General features: G+C 35.7%; 1 protein-coding gene across 11 annotated transcripts in view; it reads left to right on the forward strand.

Annotated features, from left to right (window-relative positions):
* The window catches only part of FRY (FRY microtubule binding protein), a 541,372-nt gene that overhangs the window by 376,734 nt on the left and 141,275 nt on the right, over positions 1-23,363 (forward strand). For all 11 annotated transcript variants that reach the window (XM_045844752.1, XM_045844742.1, XM_045844745.1 and 8 more), the window contains 5 exons: positions 3,370-3,530; positions 5,431-5,541; positions 12,286-12,440; positions 20,332-20,431; positions 20,714-20,885. In XM_045844752.1, coding sequence (XP_045700708.1) covers positions 3,370-3,530; positions 5,431-5,541; positions 12,286-12,440; positions 20,332-20,431; positions 20,714-20,885 — 699 coding nt within the window. The remainder of the gene's footprint in view (positions 1-3,369; positions 3,531-5,430; positions 5,542-12,285; positions 12,441-20,331; positions 20,432-20,713; positions 20,886-23,363) is intronic.

Below are 23,363 nucleotides of genomic sequence, written 5' to 3' on the forward strand. Positions count from 1 at the left end.
AGATGGCTTCACAGGAGAATTTTAATAAACATTCAAAGAAGAATTAACACCTATCTTTCCCAAAACTATTCCCAAAAATTCAAGAGGAGAGATGACTCGCAAGCTCATTTTATAAGGCCAGGATTATTCTAATTCAAAAACTAGATAAAGACACTACAAAGAAAGAAAATTTTATGCCAATAGTTCTGATAAACATAGATAATAAATCCTCAGCAAAATAGTAAATCAGGTCCAGCAATACATTACATACACCATGATTAAGTGGGATTTATTCCTGGAGTGCAAGGTTGGTACAATATTTGCAAATCATTCATGTGATACACAACAAAAATAAAATAGAGAATACAAATCACTTGATCAAATCAATAGATGCAGAAGAAACATTTGATAAAATATAGCACCCATGTATGATAAAAAAACTATTAGTAAAATGCATAGGGGAAACATATCTCAACATAATAAAGGTTGTATTTGATAAACCCACCACCAACATCATACTCAAGAAACAAAAACTAAAAGTGTTTCCCATATCAGGAACAAGACAGCGGTGTCCACTTTCACCACTCTTATTCAACATAGTACTGGAAGTCCTAACCACAGCAGTCAGACAAGAAGAAGAAAGAAAAGCCATCCAAATAGGAAAAGAAGAAGTAAAACTGTCATTATTTGCAGATGACATGATACTGTAGGTAGAGAACCCTGTATATAGAGATACTGTATATGCAGATACTGTATATAGAGATTTCACCCAAAAAACTACTAGAATTGATGATAGATAGATAGATAGATAGATAAATTCAGTACAGTAGCAGGATACAAAATAAAATACTCAGATATGAGTTGCATTTCCATACACCAATAATTAACAATTTGAAAGAGAAACTAAAAAAATTAAAATCCCATTTACAATTGCATCAAAAAATACCTAGGAGTAAATTTAAGCAAGGATATAAAAGACCTGTACTCAGAAAATTATAAGACACAGAAGAAAAAATTGAAGAAGATACAAATAAGTGTAAGCATAAACCATGTTCATGCCTAAGAGGAATTAATGCCATTAAAATATCCATACTACCTAAAACAATCTATAGATTCAGTGCAATTCCTATCAAGATACCAATGGTGTATTTTACAGAACTAGGACAAATATACAAAAATTTATATGGAACCACAAAAGACCCCCATCAGCCACACCAGTCTTGAAGAAGAAGAACAAAGTTGGAACAATCACACTAACTGATATCAAACTATACTAAAAGCCCATAATAATTAAAGCAGCATGGCAATGACCTGAAAACAGAGATATAGATCAATGGAACAGAAGAGAGAACCCAGAAATAAAACCACACTGTTATGGTCAATTACTATTTGACAAAGTAGGCAAGAATATACAATAGGGTAAAGATAATCATTGAATAAATCATGTTGGGAAAATTGGACAGATATTTACAAAAAATGCAACTAGACATCATTTTATACCACACACAGGAACAAACTCAAAATGGATTAAAGACTTAAATGTTAGACTCAAAATCATAGAAATCCTGGAATAAAACATAGGCAGTAAAATCTTGGACATTTCTCACAGCAATATTTTTTTTGATATGTCTCTTTGGGCAAGGGAATAAAGAAACAAATAAACAAATGAGACTATATCAAACTAAGAAGTTTTTGCAAATCAAAGGAAATGATCAACAAAATGAAAAGATGACCCACTGAATGGGAGAACATATTCACCAATGATACAACTGTAAGGGGTTAATATCCAAAATTTATGAAGAACTTATAAAACTCAACACCAAAAAAACAAACAATACAATTAAAAATGGGCAAAGGACCTGAATAGACACTTCTCCAAAGAGGACATACAGATAGCCAATAGACATATGAAAAGATACTCAACATCAATGTAACAAATCATCAGAGAAATGCAAATTAAAACCACCAATGAGATATCACCTCACACCTGTCAAAATGACATCAATAAATCAACAAACAAGTGTTGGCAAGGATATGGAGAAAAGGGTACCCTTGTGCACTGTTGGTGGGAATACAGATTGGTAGAGCCACCATGGAAAACAGTGTAGAGTTACCTCCAAAAATGAAAAATGGAACTGCCTTATTACCCAGCGATTCTACTTCTGGGAATATATTTGAAGAAACCTGATACACCAATTGGAAACAATGTATGCACTCCTATGTTCATTGAAGCATTATTTATAATAGCCAGGATTTGGAAACAGCCCAAGTGCCTATCAATATATGTGTGGGTAAGAAAGCTGTGATACATTTACTCAATGGAATACTACTTGGCCATTAAAAAGAAAGAATCTTAGCTTTTGGGACAGCACAGATGGACATGGAGGGGATTATGGTTAGTGGAATAAGCCAGTCAGAAAATACAAATACCATATAATTTCACTTATGTGTGGAATCTAATGAACAAAATAAACTAACAAACAAAATAGAAACAGACTCATAGTTATAGGGAACAAACTGACATCTGTATGAGGGATGAGATACCAGAGCTGGGTGAAGGGATTAAGCAAAAAAGAACAAAACTCATAGACACAGACAACATTACCATAGGGAAAGGTGAGTGTAGGGAGGTAGGAGAGGACAAATGGGACATAAATGGTGATAGAAAGAGACTTGACTTGCTGTGGTGAATACACTATACAATAACTAGGTGTCATATTATTGAATCGTACCCCTGAAACCTATATAATTCTATTAACAAATGCCACCCTAATAAATTCATTAAATAATTTTATAAAAAATAATTTCACCTAATACAAGCACAAAAAATAAAAAAATCTGGTCAGTTTGGTGTAAAAATTAATGATTGTCATTAAAAGCTTTTGACATATTTATAAAAACTACAAGTGAATTATTTCTACTTTTTCATAACTTTGATATTGTATGACCAATATTCCTCATTTAATGACTTAAAAGTAAAATGTCAGTTGACCTCTTCAGTTAAAGTATGTTTGTTTTAAGTGATCTATACATTATACTTCACAGTTTTTCCTAATGACTGGCAATAGTCATGGGAACATTGTCTATGTAAGCACCTGATTGGAAGGGGAAGTTTCTCTAGACTTTGAGAAAACAGTGCAAGTCATCTTCTGCCTCTGTTTCCAGCTCTGAGAGAAGGTGCTAGTGACAGCAGCATGAGGGGAAGAGTGTACACTTAGAAAGAAAATTCTGATTGACTTTTAAACATATTTTATTACCTAAAGGGAACTTAAGTTAGGAAATGAAATTAATCCTTTTCCCAAAACTTAAAATTCATGTATAATAGTGACATAAATTGTATTCACTATATTTTTTAGTTTCATAGACTCAACTCTGTGTTTTTCTCTCTAGTTCACCACCGGAGATTTCTTTTCCCCCAGCAAAGCCTGAGGCACCATCTTTTCATCTTGTTCAGCCAGTGGGCAGGGCCCTTCAGCATTATGTTCACACCTCTGGATAGGTACAGTGACAGGAACCATCAGATCACAAGATACCAGTATTGTGCCTTAAAGGTAGGTCACTTTTGCCTCATGATGATTTTTGTCAGATCCATGATCTCTTTTCTTAAACTAATAGCCATGCCTCAAATTATGTTAAAATAAATAATATGATATCATATAATATGATAATCTAAGCACACATGCAAAAAATCAGGTAAACACACACATAAATACACAAGCTAAACTTAAAAATTCCAAAAGGTACACACATAAGTTTAGATTGATAGTTGTGTATAAATATGCAAATATTCCAATTGGCCTTATAATTTCTACATGCAGAATTTATCCAAGCTTCCACTGTAATCAGTGTTTCTTCTATATGAGAACCATATGTTTTTCCTTAAGGGATAAACCCTTCAAGTAGCTGCCTTTCCAATAAACTTCCAATCTAAAAAAAAAAGCCATAGGTTATAATAAGGTTTTATATATATGAGGTCTGTCCAGAAAGAATCCAGTCATGGAATATGAAAAATAGAGACACTTACTGAAGAAGATACAAGATACAAGAAACATTGTACATAGGACAATGAAGCCTCAGTCCCCTTCAAAGTAGGCACCTTGGGACCTCACACAGTTCTGCCAATTGCCATCAGCCACCCCATCATATTTTCCTGAATCTCATCAATGGTCTGAAATCTCTTACTTTTAAAGGTGATTTTAGTTTTGGGAAAAGCCAGCAGTTGCAGCGTGCCAAATCTGGGCTGTAGAGGGGCTGAGTCACCTGGGTGATTTGTTGTTTCACCAAAAAAACTCTGCACAAGATGTGGTACATGAGTGAGCACGTTGTCATAATGAAGCTGCCAATCAGCAGTTGCCCATAGCTGCAGCCTTCTGAATTATCGAAATAGTTTCTGCAGAAGACTGTTCAAGCTTAATGCAAAATTTGATGCAGATTTGTTGCTCTACTTGCTCAGTCATTTTAAATGCGAGGACCACACAGTCCTCATGTTCACTCAATGGCACCTACCACCCCCACTGATTAGTACAGTGAAGTCATCATTGTTCACGCATACACATTCCAGTCTGCTCTCCTTGGCTGCCAGGTCACATTGATGTCACACAAACCATTCTCGTTATACTAACAACGGCTAGACTTTTCGCAAACTGACCTCATAGTGTATTCTCAAGTTCAAAATCTATTTCTTTTTTTTTGTCCCTTATCTTAAAAGACTCCCAGAAACAAATTTCTACAGTACTAGGATTGTTCAAAAACTTCAGAAGGATGATTCCTTACCATTTAATTTTCTTTAGAAAATTAACTGTATGTCAGTTCGGTCACATACACTACAAGTTGCTGACTTTCAGGTTGACTCAGTGGAGCTAGTTCACACCATGGCCCTGATAGTCATCTGGAAGTGCTAATTGCAGAGTTAATCAAGATCTCACCTTCTTATGTTCCATCGCTTCCTCCCCCTCATAGGAACTAAAGTTTATATTTTTCATTTTCTTTATCTTGGATTAAGAATTATAATTATTTCCATGTTTTTCATAGTTTGTCAATTTAGTACATTAGTCAAATGTTTGTCAAGTTTGTCAGTTCAGTACATAATCAAATATTGGTCATGACAGCAAATTTGAAAAGCTCTATTTTCTAAGCAGAATTAATTCACTTGACATCACTGATGATAAGTTCATTTTAAATACCACGACATAGTCATAAAGATTTGTTATAATCATAAAATTACATGTTTATGAAATTAAGTTTATGGGGTTAGCTCTTCTAAAAAGCCAAAATTTGGAATCTGATATTTTTTATTGAATCTACTAAGGAACTCTTTAAAATCTTGTGGTAATAACTGCTTTAAAAGACCCTTACCATTTATAAGTATGGTCGTTATGTTTCATAAAGTCAGTTGCATGCCATGAGACCATTCCAGGGTCCATTCCCAAGTGTTTCGTGTTTTGTTATCAGGCAATGTCAGCAGTGTTGTGCTGTGGCCCTGTGTTTGACAACGTGGGCCTTTCCCCAGATGGCTACCTGTATAAGTGGCTTGACAACATTCTGGCTTGTCAAGATTTACGAGTAAGTAAATCTTCTATATAAAGATACAGTTGCTGTTGAATGTCTAGGGTGTTCCATCTCAGTTAGGTTACTTAGGTGTCTAAGCATTGTTTACAACACAGTCTCTTCCCACCAGCCACAAAATGCTGTTGGTTTAAGTGTTGTTCACAATTCACTGTGATGCATCAGGATAAAAATTACAGTAACATTTACCAAGGTTGACAATAAATTGGGCTATAAAACAAGTCTCCAAAAAAGTTCAAATGATTGAAGTGACACAGACTGTTCTCTAGTCACAGTGGAATTAAGCTAATAATCAACAATAAAAAGATAATTAAGACACACTGTTCTTGGTAACCAGTGAGTCAAAGAATAAAGAAGAGAGACTGAAAAAATATTTATAACTGAAGAATAATGAAAGCACTACATGCTAAACTTGTGGATTGTAAATGAAGTCTTGCTTAGACTGAAACATATAGTCTTAAATGCAAATATTAGAAAGAAAAAAGGCTGATAGCCAATTACCTAAGCATCCATTTCAAGGAGTTAGAAAAGCAATAACATCAAATGCAAAAAAGTACAATGAAGGAAGTAAAGAGATAAAAGCAGAAATTAATGAAAGAAAAAATTAATTAAAATGAGTATTTAAACCAAAAGTTGAATTCGTGAAAGTGCTAATAAAATTGATAAATCCATAACAAGTCTGATCAAGAAAGAAAGAAGGCACATGTCACCAGCGTCATAAAGGAAATGGGGCATCACTATAGATGCTACAAATATTTAAAATAAAAGAAAATATATGAATATCTTTGTGCCAGTTAACTTGAAAAATTATATAAAATGGACAAATTCTGCCCTGACCAGTGAGACTTATTTGGATGGGCGTCATCCCACAAAGTGAAAGGTTTGATTTCCAGTCAGGGCACATGCCTGTGTTGCAGGTTCAGTCCCCAGCCAGGGTGTGTATGGGAGGTAACCGATTGATGTTTCTCTCTCACATTGACGTTTTTCTCCTTCTCTGTATCTCCCTTTCTTCTCCTCTCTCTAAAAATAATAAATAAAATCTTTAAAAATGAATAAATAAGACAAATTCCTAGAAAAACACAGCACCAGAAGAAAAGAAAGTCTGAATATTCAGATAAGCAATAAAGAAATTTAAACTGTAATTGCAAGTTTTCCCACAAACAAATCTTTAGGACCAGATGGCTTTATTGACGAAGTCAACATTTAAGAAACTAATTTCATTGACTTAATATAAATCCATAAAGAGAAAACAGCTCAAGAGGAAATATATCTCAATGTTTTTTAGGAGACCAGCATAACCTTGATACTAAAACCTGGAAAGGATTTAACTGGAAATAAAATTAAAAGGCAATTTCATTCATGAGCCTGGAGAAAAACATTAAACAAAATACTAGAAAACTGAATTCAGTATATATAAAAAAGTTGATCCATCATGTCCAATTGGAATTATTCAAGACCTACAAGATTGGTTTAATGTCCATCAATGTATAGTATGTTAATTATATTAACAGAGTCTCAAGAAGGAAATGTCATATGGTCATCACAATAGATGCAGAAACAGCATTTATTAAAATTCTATATTCATTCATGAGAGAAATTCTTAACAAAACCAAGAATAAAAATTAACTTTATAGTTTGATATAAGGTATCTTTAAAAAGAACCTGTAGCAAACATCATACTTAATAGTGAATATTGACAGTATTCCCTGAGATTAAAATGACCAAGGAAATCCCCTGTCACCGCTTCTGTCAACATTATACTATAGATCTTGCTTATGTGTTAGGAAAGAAGAAATAAGATATCAGGAATAAAAAAGAAGAATGCAGATCTAAATGTGAAAGGCAAAAAAACTAAAGCTTTTAGAAAGTAAGACAGGAAGATATCTTAATCCCTGGTTTTAGGGAAAGATTTTTAAAACAGGATGCAAAAAATACTAATTATTAAGAAACACTATTTAATAAATTCCACTCAGCAAAAGGCACCATTAAAGAGTGTGAACAGACTGACAATAGCATGAAAGATGTTTTCACATAAAAATCAGAATTTTTATCTAAATATATATAAAGGACCCCTACAAATAAATAAGATAAAGTAACCTAGAAAAATGAGCAAAAGACTAAAACAAGCTATATACAGAAGAGGTTATATAAGAGGCCGATAAACATAAGAAAAGATTCTTCAGCTCATCAGTAATCACAGAGATGCAAACTAAAGCCACAGGAGATGCTACCCAGCAGAATGGCTAAAGTTTAAAAGATTGGCAGTACTTGCCCTGGCTGGGTAGCTCCATTGGTAGAGATTCATCCTGATATGCCAAGGTTGTGGGATCAGTCCGCAGTCAAGGCATATACAAGAATCAACCAATGAATGCACAAATAAGTGGAACAATAAATCAATCTCTCTCTCCTCCTTTTCTGTCAATAACAAAAAAGTATATATGCATCTCTATGTTCATTACAGCATTATTTGCAATAGCCAAGATTTGGAAGCAATCCAAGTATCCATCGGTAGACATGAGCATAAAAAATAACTGTGGTCATACATATAATGGACTATTACTCAGCCATAAAAAATGAACTCTTACAATTTGTGACAATATGGATAGACCCAGAGGTCATTGTGCTAAGTGAAATGTCAGGCAGAAAAAGACAAATATCATATGATTTTACTTATACATGGAACCTAAAGAACAAAATAAACAAAATAGAAACAAACTTATAGATGCAGAAAACAGACTGGTGAGGGAGTTTGGGGAGATGAGTGAAAAAGGTGAAAGTATTAAGAAGTACAAATGGATAGTTATGAAATAATTATAGGATATAAAGTATAGCATATGAAAAATAATAATACAATAACTACGGTGTCAGGTGGGCACTTGAAATATTATGAGGATTACTTTGTAAATTATATAATTGTCTGACCACTATTTGCTGTACATCTGAAATGAATACAAAATAATATTGAATGTCAACCCTAATTGAAAAATAAAAATAATAAAAAGAAAATATAAAGGTTAAAATTCACCAATCAGAACAAAAAAAAAAACAGTGACAGTTACCAAATGTCAATGAGGAAATGGAGCAATTGGGAGCTCTAATACAATGCTATAGAGAGTGCAAACTGGAATAATCATTTTGGAAAAGTGGTTGGTATTGTCTACTAAAGGTGAACACAGTATACCCACAATCCAGCAGTCTCTAAATTAGGGAGTAACTATGAATTAGGGTGCTATGCATCAATGGGAATAAATGAATGTAGATCAAACAGAAGTTGAGTGAAAAAAAGCAGTGCACAAAGTTGTATACTATATAATTTACTTACATATAGATTTCAAAAATAACCCAAACTATGGTGGTGAAAGTCAGGATGTGGTTGCCTTTGAGGAGTGGAGAGAGGCAGTGAGTAAGAAAATACACAGGCAGGCTTTACTGGTGCTAGTAATCCGTGGTTTTTACTTAATGGTGTTCAAATTATCATGTTTAGTTAAGGTACCTCATCATATATTTGTGAATCATATATTATCTATGTATTTTATGCCAATATCAAGCTTCTAAGGCACAAACAAAATAATGATTTTCTTTCAAGTCTGAATTTTTAATTTAATCTTTATTGTATTTTTCCCATTACATTTAGTCTCCTTATATTCCCTTACCCCCAGCAATCATCACAATATTGTCCATGTCCATGAGTCCTTTTTCCTTTTTGCTCAGTCCCTCCACACCCTAAAATCCCCACCCCCTTAGCTGTCCTCCTGCTTTCCATCTGTGTCTGTTCCCATTTTCCTTGTTAGTTCAGTTTGTTCATTAGATTCCACATATGAGTGAAATCATATAGTATTTGTCTTTCTCTAACTGGCTTATTTCACTTAGCATAATGTTCTCCAGGTCTATCCATTCTGTCATGGAGGGTAAAATATTATTATTTATGACTGAGTAGTATTCCATTGTGTAAATGTCCCATCATTGTTTTATGTAGTCCCATACTGATGGACACTTGGGTTGCTTCCATATCTTGGCGATGGTAAATTACATTACAGTGAACATAGGGGTGCTTATGTTCTTTTGGATTAGTGATCTGGGTTCCTTCAGATATATTCCTAGAAAAGAGATTGCTGGGTCAAAAGGCAGGTCCATTTTTCATTTTTTGAGGTACCTCCATACCACTTTCCACAATGATTGTGCCAGTCTGCATTCCCCACCAACAGTGCAAAAGGGTTCCCCATTCTCCACATCCTCTCCAGCACTTGCTGTTTATTAATGTATTGATGATAGCCCTTCTGACATGTGTGAGGTGATATATTACTGTGGTTTTAATTTGCATTTCTCTGATGATTAGTGACCTTAAGCATCTTTTCATATGTCTATTGGCCACCTGTATGTTCTCCAAACAGCCACTTCTTTGTTTGGTTGGGTTTTTTCTTTTGGGGGGGGGCGGTGTTGAGTTTTGTTAGTTCTTTATAAATTTTGGGCATTAGCTCCTTATCATATATATCAGTGAATACGTTCTCCCTTTCTGTGGGTTGTCTTTTTGTTTTGTTGATGATTTCCTTTGCTGTGCAAAAACTTTATAGTTTGATGTAGTCCCATTTGTTTATCTTTTCTTTTGTTTCCCTTTCCTGGGGGAGATATACCTGATAAAATATTGCTACAAGCAATATCTAAGATTTTGCTACCTATGTTTCCACAAATGCAAGGTTGGTACAACATTTGCAAATTAATAAATATGATTCACCACATAAACAAAATGAACAATAAAAACCACATGATCATAAACAGATGCAGAAAAAGCATTTAATAAAATCCAGCACCCATTTATGATAAAGACTTTCAACAAAGTGGGAATAGAGGAAACATACCTAAACATAATAAAGGCCATATATGACAAACCCACTGCCAGTATCATACTCAACAGGCAAAAACTACAAGTGTTCCCCTTAAAATCAGAAAAAAAACAGGGATATCATCTTTCACCTGTCTTATTCAACATAGTACTGGAAGTCCTAGCCAAAACAATAAGACAAGAAGAAGAAACAAAAAGCATCCAAATTGGAAAGAAAGAAGTAAAACTGTCTTTATTTGCAGATGACATGATACTGTACATAGAGAACCCCAAAGATTCCACCAAGAGACTGCTAGAACTGGTAAATGTATTCAGCAAAATAGAAGGATACAAAATTAATATCCAGAAATCAGTTGCATTTTTATGTGCCAATAACAAACTAACAGAAAGGAAAATTAAGAAAACAATCCCATTCACAATTGCTTCAAGAAGAATAAAATACCTAGGAATAAACCTAACCAAGGATGTAAAAGACCTGTACTTGGAAAATTATAAGACACTGAAGAAAGAAATTGAAGAAGATACAAATAAGTGGAAGCACATAACATATTCATGGACAGGAAGAATTAACATCATTAAAATGTCCATACTACCCAAAGCAATCTATAGATTTAATGCAATTCCTATCAAGATTCCAATAATGTATTTCACAGAACTAGAACAAATATTTCAAAAATTTGTATGGAACCACAAAAGGCCCTACATAGCAACAGTAATCCTGAGGAAAAAGAACAAAGTTGAAGAAATCATGCTACCTAATATCAAACTGTACCAAAAAGCCATAGTAATCAAAACAGAATGGTACTGGCACAAAATCAGACACATAGATTAATGGAACAGAATAGAGAGCCCAGAAATCAACCCACACCTTTCTAGTCAATTAATATTTGACGGAAGAAGCAAACACATACAGTGGACTAAAGATAGTTTGTTCAGTAAATGATGGGAAAATGGGAGATATACATGCGGAAAAGTGAAACTAGACCACCTCCTTATGCCACACACAGAAATAAATTCAAAATGGGTCAATGACTTAAATGTTAGACCAAAAAAAAATAAAAACAATCTAGTCTAACTTTTTAATGAAATATTATTTTTAAGTTTTTTGCAGGAGTATTACCAGTTTATCTTAACCCCTTGAGGAACTAGGTTGATGATATTTGACCATTCAATTGGAATTCACTCCCAGCTGGGCCCATACCCTGTAGGAAAAAAAAGCCAGAAACTTCCCTCCTCCATGTGGTTGTAACTGGCAAGGCACTGGACAACTTCCGACGGAGGCAAGGAAATGTTTTCTGAGGGGAGTATAGCCTCCAGGTACCAGTCTTCGACAAATATGACAGTAGTTTCAGCAATCAATTAACTATCTTATTTTCTTTCCTGTGGCGATATTTTTATATGAAAGTATATGATTAAGGAGAGATTCTTGATAACTGTATTTCTTTGTAAAAGATCACCAGCTAAGCTTTACACAGTATATATAGTAATCAAGCCTCCTAGACATATTCCCCCTGATTTTTTTTCTTAAAAGACTGCATACATAAAGGCTATCTCCTTCTGTATGTTTAAGTCTTTTGCCAAATACATGTATTTTTCAGAAGCCCTTTATATACAAAGAAGAAACATAGCCAGAGTCTTCACTGTCTTTCCGGAGTTAATGACCCGAGTGAGTGGATCATCTGTGACAGGTTTATACAGGGTCCCATTCAGCTCATACATTCCACTATTTAGTTTCAGTTGCTGCCTCTTAAAGGGAAGTGTGGAACAAAAATAAATCAAGATGAATGCTCTGTCTCCACTTCTATTTTACTTCATTCAATATTGCCTAGGCTCAACATGGTGTCTTTTTCTGGAATAGCCTTTCATTAAACATGAATAATTGCTTTCCTCCATGTATTCAGGTCCATCAACTTGGCCGTGAAGTTGTCGTCTTGCTCTTGGAACTTAATCCTGACCAAATAAATCTTTTCAATTGGGCGATTGACCGATGCTACACAGGTTCCTACCAACTTGCATCAGGCTGCTTCAAAGCTATAGCAACTGTATGTGGAAGCAGGTACGGAATCCTGTAAGCGGGGACTGCTGGTCAGTGGCAAATACAATTAGAGTTGTTCTTCATGATATGAATAACTGAGAGCCTACTGTTTCTGCAATTATCTGTGCATAGTAAATTCTATGGGAATCCAAAATGGCCTATACTTCCCAAGCAGATAGACCCCTACTAATAAGTGTGCAGCTACATTGATTTTTCATGTTCAACAGGAGAGTGGTTTATTGCAATAGCACCCTTCCTTTATTTGCATGGAAATTCATAGTGAAACATTAGAGCTGAATTTGAAAATGACCAAGAAGGTATGTTAAAGGCGTTTCTAGAAATGCTTGTGACAGATGTTAACAGTAAGCCCTTCAGCCACCTTGAGAGCAAACTGAAACCACAAAGCAGCCTGAAAAGGTTTACTCCACCTTGTCAAAAACTTCAGAATGGAAGAAAGGAAAGAAATGTGGAATCCCAGGTTCCACAGATCACACTGATGATACCACTGCCCTTGTTATATAAAGTAGTCATTCAGCAAAACCATTTAGCACTGTACTTTATGGAATTTTGTAACTATGAAACAAAGGTTAATGAAGACACCCTTGAAGATTTCAAATCACATAAGATTTTCCCAAGAAAAGAGCTTAAATTTTAGAACTTGAAAGAAGGCAGCTGAAATTTATTTTTGAAAGACTCATACAGACTATTGTTTTTCCTTTTTAATTAAATGTTGCATTTAAAATGGCTGCTTGAACTGCCAGAAGAAGGGGATAAAAGTGGATTAGTTTTAAATTCTAACCTATTCTGTTCTAAATTAACAGGAACAGAATTTTAGAAAACATCTACTTTTAATAAATGTAAAGTAACTATACTATATAAAATGCTTATCTTTCTTTTTTGAAGATAATAGATAATATTTCATGCTACAGCTTCCATTTTTCATAATCTTAGCTGCAGAATTTCTATGTACTTTAATTTCCATAAAAGTTATATCAGATGATCATAAACTGATTTTTCTGTCATTTTATTTCTTAATGTTGACATTATGAAAGATTATTTAGACCTATGGGATATTACCAAAATAACATGTTTTGCAAAAATTTCTTTCTCCAAAATATTTTTTATTTTCAGGTATTTCTACATACTTAGAATAAATTTCACATGATTCTTTGATTCTAAAAAACATATTTAGAATGTATAACTCAAGACTCCTTTTACAAAAATAAGAATAATAAAATTTTCCTTTCTTTGCTGCCCTTCTCCCAGTGAACTTGCCTTGAACTTTCATAGCCAGATTTATTTCATTGCATGTCATCTCATAAACTGTTACATGGCATTCCTATGAATAATTCTAGGTATTTTTCCTTAGGGAGCACAAATAAATGCTTTGATACTTTAGTGACATAATCTCAATTTCAGTAATATCTTTAGTCACAAAAATATTAGGACATAGGCCGTAATCTATTTTTATGTAATCTTAAGCAAATATTTGTGTATCAATTTACATTCATGACACTCATCTATTCAGAAGGAAGGCTGGAGGGCCAGGCAGTGCCATCGCTGTGACCCAGCTGCCAAGACAGTGGCCAACACTGCAGTCATTACTCGCCTCATGGCATGTTCACCATTTGAAATTTCAGCTGTGGCCAAAAGCTGCTCTCTTTTCCCATAAATTCTCAGACTATGTAGTCTAGACAAGCCTCTGATTCGTTTGAACAGTCTTTGCACTTATGTTTTCAATTCTGTTTTCCAAAGCAATTCCAGTGTTTTAGCTTCTGCTTTTTTTGTTTCCTGCATGTTTGTTTCTGAAAAATACCTAAACACCTTCTCTTATAAAAGAATAGGTTTCTGAAAAGTCATACATAAACTGGATCATATTTTAAATTTCTCAAGTCATCTGTACAGTCACTCCTATGACAAGTTATTTTCCAAAGCAAATAATACTTTTTCTAAAGTAAATTATTACCATCTCCTTTTCAAACAGGAGTGATCATAAGCTGGATTTATATTATAGGAATATGATGATTTATAAGTAGATTCATTTATTAAGGAACCACTTATAACTGACTTGAAAATATTTAAAAGAATGAACATTTTTGTGCTTATAGCTTAAAAATTTCTACCTTTGGTTTTAGAAGAGGGAATTAGACATTTTTGCATAGTTAATGTATCAATCCCTGTATTCATCAGTAATGATAATGGAAAAAATGAATCTCTGCATTCTTGTTCTTGATTTCTTTCATTTCTGTAATGGGGTGTGTGTGTGTGTGTGTGTGTGTGTGTGTGTGTGGCAAACTTCCTGGTCCCCAATCAGACCTTTAACTATAACTGTAACTATGACTATCATATAACTGTGGTGATATTGAGAGATTTGGGAGTCGGAATGGTACATGAATAGGACCAGGGGAAGTGAGGATAAAAATAGAAAGTGACGATAGAGCTGGTAATATTAATTTTGAAGAATTTTCATTAAATGTTTTTATTTTATTAAAAGCTATTAAATGTATCTTGCATTTAATAAAGCTATAATATAGCTAAAGCTATAATTTAGCACAAAAGAAAATAGCTCCTCTTTTAGACTGCATTGATTCAAGTAACTATTTGACTTCTATACATTGTCTTATTAACTTTTCCCTCAACTACAAATTATATCGATATAGAATAGATAAGGAAATTAAGAAAGAGATTAAATGGCTTTCCAAGGTTATTAATCAAGGTAAATAGTGTGTTCTATGTGAAAAAGTACAGGCCACTTCCAGTCACTGGCTTATCTCAAAAGAATTCTCTTAACATTTAATTAAATACTTAAGAACTCCATTGATTTTACTCTTACCATCCAAAATACTATTAAAAATGTTTAATAGATGTTTTAGAATTATTTATAAATTCAAAGTTTTAACTTTTAAAGAAGTGTGTTGGGTTTATTTTTGTTGTCATTGTTGTTTGTATGTTTGTTTTGCCTTAAGTTAACTCTCTATAAATCTTTCCTAATTTAAATGAGGCCCAGAAAGCTTAAATTCTTAAAAGCGAATGCCGCACATTTCTTAAGGGAATAGCACTGTTTTGTTTCCAAGGAAGATATGTGAAGCATGTGACTCGTGAATCCCAATAGCACCCCCTACCTGGTGATGTTTTGCCTCATTCAGTCCAGTCAGCTGGCTAGAAGGTTGCAAGAGAGCATGAAATGTGGGGATTTGGCCTCTGTAAACATATTGTCTTTTCTTAATTAAATTTATTGGGATGACATTGGTTAATAAAATCATACAGGTTTCAAGTGTACAATTCTGTAATACATCATCTGTGTATCACATTGTGGGTTTTCCACACAAAGTCAAATCTCCTTTCACCACCATATATTTGACCCCTTTATCCTTTACTCTCTCCCACCCCCTTCCCTCTGGTAACCACCATACTGTCATCTGTGAGTTTTTGTTTGTTTGTTGTACTTGCTCATTGGTAGCTTCCAGCTTTATATCCTTCCTATTGATGGACACTTGCCATGCCGTGGCCACCATGAATAATGCTACAGTGAACATGGGGGTACATTTATCTTTGCAAATTAATATTTTCAATTTTGGGGGGTAGGTACCCATAAACATTGTTGCTGGATCATATGGTAACTGTATTTTTAGTTTTTTGAGGAACCTCCATACTGTTTTCCATAGCAGCTGTATCAGTTTACATTCCCACCAGCAGTGAATGAGGGTTCCTTTTTCTCCACAGCCTCTCCAACACTCGTTATTACTGCTCATGTTGATAACAGACATTCTAACAGGTGTGAGGTGGTATCTTCTGTTTTTGGTTTGTATTTTCAAAATAACTGGTGAAGTTGTTTGTCACCATATACAAAAATTAACTCAAACAAAGACCTAAATATAAGATGTGAAACAATAAATGACATAGAAGAAAACAGGTAGTAAACTTATGGACCTTGGTCTTAGAGTAGATATTATGAAATTGACCTCAATGGCAAGGGAAGTAAAGCAAAATAAATAAATGGGACTATATTAGACTAAAATGCTTTTGCACATGAAAAGAAACTGAATAAAATAAAAAGTCAGCCAGCTGCATGGGAGAAGATATTTGCAAACAACGCCTCCAACAAAGGATTAAATATCCAAAATATGTAAAGAACTCATACAACTCAACAACCACAAAACAAACCAATTAAAAAAAGGGTAGAGGACCTGAGCAGACACTCTCCCAAGACATACAAATGGCCAGCATGTATATGGAAAGATGGAAACTTACTATCTTGAGTTTGAATTTAACCTGTGTGTGTGCTCTTGAACAAGTTACTCATCTATAAAATGGGTGTGAAAAGGGGTTAGGGAAAGCAGTAAATAAGATAAATTTCTTGATCTGAGAACTGGCATTGAGTAAGAACCCTGTAAACACATTTCTTCACCAGCTGTCAGAAGCAAAAAGCTGTAGAGGAATCCCCTCCATCAACTATTAGAATCTGTGTCTCCTCAGAATGCCTCAACATTGTCCTGAGCTTTGTCATTTAGTTCTGAAGAACCAGAGTTAGTGGACATTTCCAACTTCTTCAAAAATTGCCTCTTTTCTAGATTGAAAAAAAAGTTTTATTTCTTGTGTACTTTCTGAATCATATCTATCTTTCACATTTATTTCACCATTTGATTTCTATTCTGTATGTTCACAGCTGTCTTTATTCATCTTTGTCCCTTCCAGAGGGTCTATGGTGAATAATTAAATGCTGGAAGGTATAAGATTTCATTTCTGTTTTGCACATCTAAGTTCAGATGGTTTATTACACACTCTTGCTTATTTGAGATCTTTCTCACTTTCTCTTCTCTGGGTTTCTTTTATTTTCTACATCTGTGTTGTTTCACATAAATTCTGTAGCTCATTCTGAAGTTACTAAGGAATGCCTTCATTACATGGTCAAGTGCCCAGCCCCTCATGAGAGGCTTTACCCATCCTTTTTCTTTCTTTTTTTTTTTTTGCCCTTAAATCCCCAGTAGTGTTTTCCAGTGTTCTTCTGAATATAAATGTGTGTGAATTAAATCTTAATGTCAGGCACAGAGATGTAAGTCACCTCTGCCACTATGAGGCTCAAAAGGACATGTTCTTTCTACCTTCATAATCAGAAAGGTCTGTTTCCAGATATTATAATAGTACAATAGGCTGTGACATGTTCCGCTGTAGGCTGCTAGGAAGACTGGATAAAAGCATGAGTGCTTTGGAGTTAGACTATCCAGAAGAGAGTCGAAAATCCATTACTTCCACATAGCATTGGGCAGGTTCTTAGCTTCTCCAAACCTCACTGGCTTCTTATTACAATGAAGCCACACATCTAGGTAAAGGCAGTAACTGGCACAAAGTAAGCACATCATAACATAAATGTCACCCAACCTTCATCATCCTCTTCACCACCATCATTTGGAGGCTTTCCCCAGTTCTCTATCTCACACAGCATCCTCATGCTTTTTTTGTTCATTTAGAACTGAAAGTCCTGGAAAAGTAATAATTATGTAGTGCAAATTAGTAAAGCCATTTTGGAAAGCAATAGTGCAGTATCTCCCAAAATTTTAAATGTGCCCTTTGACACTACATAATGTTGTATAGGCATCTGTTCTGAAGAAATGCTTACACATTTTCATTATTATAATAGTGAAAAAATGAAACTAGCAGAGGTCACATTCCCCAGGAAACAGCCTCTGAGATAAAGATTTGAGTGCAGGAAATTCATTAGTGAATGCCCACTGGGTCAATATGAGTGGGAAAGTGAAGGAAGTAGAACTGGGCAGAGGAATGAAAACTTTAACCAGTCCCACAGGGGCTCCTACTGAGGAGTAGGCACGACTTGGCTTGGGTACATCTTTCTGGTTGGAGGCAATTAATTCCCAGAGAGGGGTTCAGCCAGCAGTATCAGACTCCAGCATTTCAGTGGGAGAATTGAATGCCTAGCCCTGAAGGGAATGTGGGTGGTGTACCACTGCATCCACTACCATAGTTACTTATAGTCTGTCCACACTGTGGAATATTGCACAGCTATTAAGGAGTCTGAGGTGGGCTTTATTGTTTGATGTAAAACCTAATCTCTAAACATTATATGTAGGTAGTACAATCACATTTGTGTTTCAAATCCTATGTGTTGAGGATGGGGTACTTACATACACATCTTTATACAGAGACTTAGAAAAGGGCTGGGACACACACCAAAATGTTGGCAGTGGCTGCATTTAGGATCAGAAACAATAGTTGGGGGAGAGAAGGAGATGGGCACGTCCACGTTTTATTCTATACACCTACCAACAGCCAGCACTGACGTGCCAAACATGCAAGTGAGTCATCTTCAGTGTGGGTCCTCCTGCCTCATGTATTTCTTTCAAAAGAAAAATGTATTTGTGTATTACTAGTACCATAAAAATATTACATTGAAGTAATATTGTATATAAAAGTACAAATCCTTTTTCATGTATCTAAGCAGTTCCCACTGTAACTTACCGTAACATGGCCTGTACACAAAGTAGGGTTGTGCCTCTCTACAAGGGTGAAAGCTCCAAAACAGAACTTCTTAGATAATGTAATTATATACAATCAATAAAGGATCCCACGGGATAAACAATATGTTTTTCAGCTCCAAGCTACCTTCTGCTTTCTGAAGGTTGCTGCAAAATAAATATCAGTCTCCTATACAGACTGCACTAATAATTTATCTCACCAGGAGTTTTCCATCTGTGACCTTGTTTCCACTATAGACTAAGAAAATGCATACAGTAAAAAGACATCATGTTTAAATAGTATCACACAACAAGAAAAAAACAGATTTGGTCTCCATATGCCACTTGATTATGCCACTAATTGCCACATACTCTATTGTCTGTGTCCCTCTTTTCCCCTAGCTCCAGTCCGACACATACAAGCAATTACCAAATCCTATCAACTTTTTTCTCCTTAGTGATTTTCAGTTTTATCCCCTTCTCTCTTTCTACTGTCTCTGCCCTAATTCAAGCCTTCATGAGTTCCCATCTGGATTATTGTCACAGCTTCCAATATTGACCCCCATTCTCTATCAGCAGTGAGAGTGGGTGTTCAAAACCTAATGTCCTTTCCTCATCTACCCCCACTGCAAATCCAGTAGGATCTTTATTATGCCTTTCAGGATAAAGTCATAGGCTGGTCATAATCCCCATGCACCCACCCCCTAGCCCTGTCACTTTCTATTCCTCCACTTACTTTTTTTCACTCAGAGATTCTTTCCTTTTTCACAAGGTATCTTGCTGTTTTATTCTTGTAATCTTTCAAAACATTCTCTTTGCGCACAACACTCCCATACTACCCTTCCATGGCCTGGCTGATGTCTCCTGGGGCTGGAGGCTCAGTTTACTTCTCTGTCCCATGGAAAAGCCTTTCCTGACCCACCTCTGATTTGGGTGTCCCTCTCTGGAAGTTCACAGCTCGCCATCATAGCTGCCATCTTACCTAGACTACATAATTCTGTTTCCCTAAGAATACTGGAACCTGCCCTTAGGTGAAGGGACTGGCCTCACTTCCTTAGTGTCATAAGTACTTCACAGGTATTCATAGTATATGGTTGGTACTTAGCAAGTGTAGATAGATTGAATGAAAATATTAAGTCAGTGAGCTATTAAGAAATTTAAATATTGTCTAAGCACAGTCCTTTCTACTTGTATTTGGTTTTCACTAAAATCTATATGTATTAAATAGATTTTTGTGTTTGTTTCTCCTGGTGTCACAGTATTCATTTTTAAACAAAAATGGAGCTATTTCCCTTTATCTGCTAATAAACAGCAAAAGAGTGAGGCAGAACAGTGCCAGACATTCATGGGGTGCCACTAATAAGTGTGACTGAGCCAGTGGTACTGATTTATCTAGATTACTAGCCGGACAATCTTATAAACTGTGTTTTTTCCCCCCTTAGGAACTATCCCTTCGACACAGTGACATTGCTAAACCTTGTTCTGTTTAAAGCCTCTGACACCAGCAGAGAGACCTATGAGATCTCCATGCAGCTCATGCAGGCATGTACCACTCAGTGACACAGAAACGTCCACCCGTGGGCACAGAAAATAGAAGTGGGGATGCCCCCTAGATTGCTGTTTCTTGATATGCATTTATTTATTTCTGCCTATCACTGTAAACAGAGGGACTGATGTCCTCCATTGAATACTACTATACTTAATACTGCTATATTGAATCACTATTAGATTTATTAGTTTACTTTGAATCCTTATTAAATAGAAATGCTCCTAACATAGCCAATGTTTATTATATTGTTTTCTTACTTTCCTACCTCCTTATAGGTCCTTGAAACAAAGCTTTTTGTCTACTCAAAGAAAGTAGCTGAACAAAGACCTGGCAGTGTTCTCTGTGGAACCCACGGCCCACTGCCACCCCTCTACAGCATGTCACTAGCCCTTCTGTCATGTCAGCTGGCCAGGATGTACCCCGAGCTCACGCTCCCACTCTTCTCAGGTACCAGACAACAGTCAGTCATGACATGTGATCATTTATGCTCTAATTAATCTTGCTCTTTAAATGCTAATGTCAATATAGAGTCACAGTAATGGGTGCTAAATTTGTAGATCAAAATTGTTGTAATTTTGGTCTCACATAACTGGACTAAGTCCAGTTACATACAAAAGTAAATTTTAGAATATCTTTAAATGTAAAAATATCTGTTTATCTAAAACAGTGTAGGTATAAATAAACATGGAACAACTGTGAAGATGCATTTCTCATAGATTAATCAAGTTTCTACAAACATTATCTATATAAAATTTCCCAAAGAAATTAATATGGGTAGTATAACTTTTAGTACATACAATTACTGCAAATTGTTTGCTGCTGGTGGCAGTGAAGGTGATTTTGTGGCTTATATGTTGCTACATATATGAATTGTTGAGAGTTTTATATTTGGAAAATCTTTCCAAGTAGTCTTTGTGACTAAATTTTATGAAAATCTATTTTTAAAGAATTGTCGATTCCCAGCCAGGGTACATGCCTGGGTTGCAGGCCATAACCCCCAGCAACCGCACATTGATGTTTCTCTCACTCTCTGTCTATCTCCCTCCCTTCCCCTCTAAAAATAAACAAATAAAATCTTTTAAAAAAAAAGTTAAAAAAAAAAAAAAAGAATTGCATTGGTCAATTAATGTCTTGCCTGAGCTCACATAATACCTTGAGGGGAGGCTTGCTTTGGTTTCTTGAATTCGTCTCCTTCCCCGTCTACATTTGCACTGCCTCAGTCCGGATCTTTGTGAGTCCTGCCCCATCCACCTGCCATGCAAAACCAATTATGTACAGCACTTCCTACATCCAACCTCTCTGTCTAGTTATCCTAAAAGTTGCTGATAACAGCTTCCATCTTTTGAGTGGTTAACATGTGCCAGGCTCTGTGCTAGGCACTTTATATACATTTCACTTCTCATCGACTCTTAGATTCATCAATAGAGGTTAGAAGTGAGGTTCCGGAGTCAGGCAGCCTGGGTTCATCACTGGCCCTGCCATGCACTAGCTGTTGGACCACGGGCAAGTCACAGAACCTCTAAACTCTGTCACCTCATCTGCAATAAAAGCTACCTCATAGGATGTGAGGATGAAAATAAGCTAATAAAAATCAAGTGATTAGCCCCGTCCTGTCACAGGGTTGTCCCCACCACTACCATTAGAATCATTATTTCTGTTTTACAGGTGAGAAGCTAAGGCTTAGAGATGTTCCCTAATTTGCCCAAGACCATAGTGAGGAGGCATCCAAGTCAGAATTAAATCGAGGTGTCTTTCCCCAAAGCTAGTGCTATAAAATTGGAACTCTTTCATCTGTAAGACACCTTCTCTTCCAAACTTGCTTTCTGCCTTTTACCCAAAAACCCTTTGCTCCTTTCTTATATAACCTTTACCAGCATACCAGTCCCTTTTGTAAATCCCTGCTCTGCTGGAGACAGCCCTTCTCCTCATCTCCCAACTCCCAGTCTTACCTAATATCTATTTAAAATATACTACATTGAAAAAACTCTCCATATCTCTGAGACAGAGTCAGTCACACCCTTGCATTGTGCTTGACAGTGGGAGGATTCAAGAAAATCGTTTTTTAGCCCTGGCTGGGGTAGCTCAGTGGATTGAGTATGGGCCTGCAAACCAAAGGGTTGCCGGTTTGGTTCCCAGTCTAGGGCACATGCCTGGGTTGCAGGCCAGGGCCCTAGTAGGCAACCACACTTGGTGTTTCTCTCCCTCTCTTTCTCCTTCCCTTTCCCTCTCTCAAAAATAAATAAATAAATAAAACCTTTTTTTTTTAGTTTTTATTTATTTATTTTTAGAGAGAGGGGAAGGGAAGGAGAAAAAAAGGGAGAGAAATATCAATATGTGGTTCCCTCTCTCAAGTGCCCCCAACTGGGGATCTGGCCGACAACCTAGGCATGTGCCCTGACTGGGAATTGAACAAGTGACCCTTTGGTTTGGAAGCTGCTACTCAATCCACTGAGCCATACCAGCCAGGGCAAGAAAATCCTTTTTGATAAATTAATTCTCTTATTGGAAAACTAAATGTTTTATTTTTATTTACTTCCACCAAAGTTGAGTGCCACCTCTATGCCAAGTCCTCAGAATACAGTGGTAAATAAAACAGTCTCTCCAATCAAAGGTTCATGGTTTAGTAATAAAGTAAGATGTGTAATTGCATGGTTAGGATACATTCCAGGAAGTGCAATAATAAAGCATATTCTGCTAGAAGATGAAGGACTGATTAATTACTGGGCCAGGAATATCAAGAAAGTCTTCCCAGAGAAGGGAATGCCTGAACTGAAGTTGAAAAGAAGAGGAGAAATTTGTAAAGCAGACAAGTAGTTGATGTTATAGTTGGCAGTAAGTAAGCACTGCAGACTGAGGAATAGCATATGCATTTGCTGAGAGGTGTCAAATAGCAGGCTGCATTTCAAAGATTATATAGTGGTCAAT

This window comes from Phyllostomus hastatus, unplaced genomic scaffold (genome assembly GCF_019186645.2).
Source record: "Phyllostomus hastatus isolate PE091 unplaced genomic scaffold, TTU_PhHast_1.1 phas_contig_41, whole genome shotgun sequence".
NCBI classification, from domain to species: Eukaryota; Metazoa; Chordata; class Mammalia; order Chiroptera; family Phyllostomidae; genus Phyllostomus; species Phyllostomus hastatus.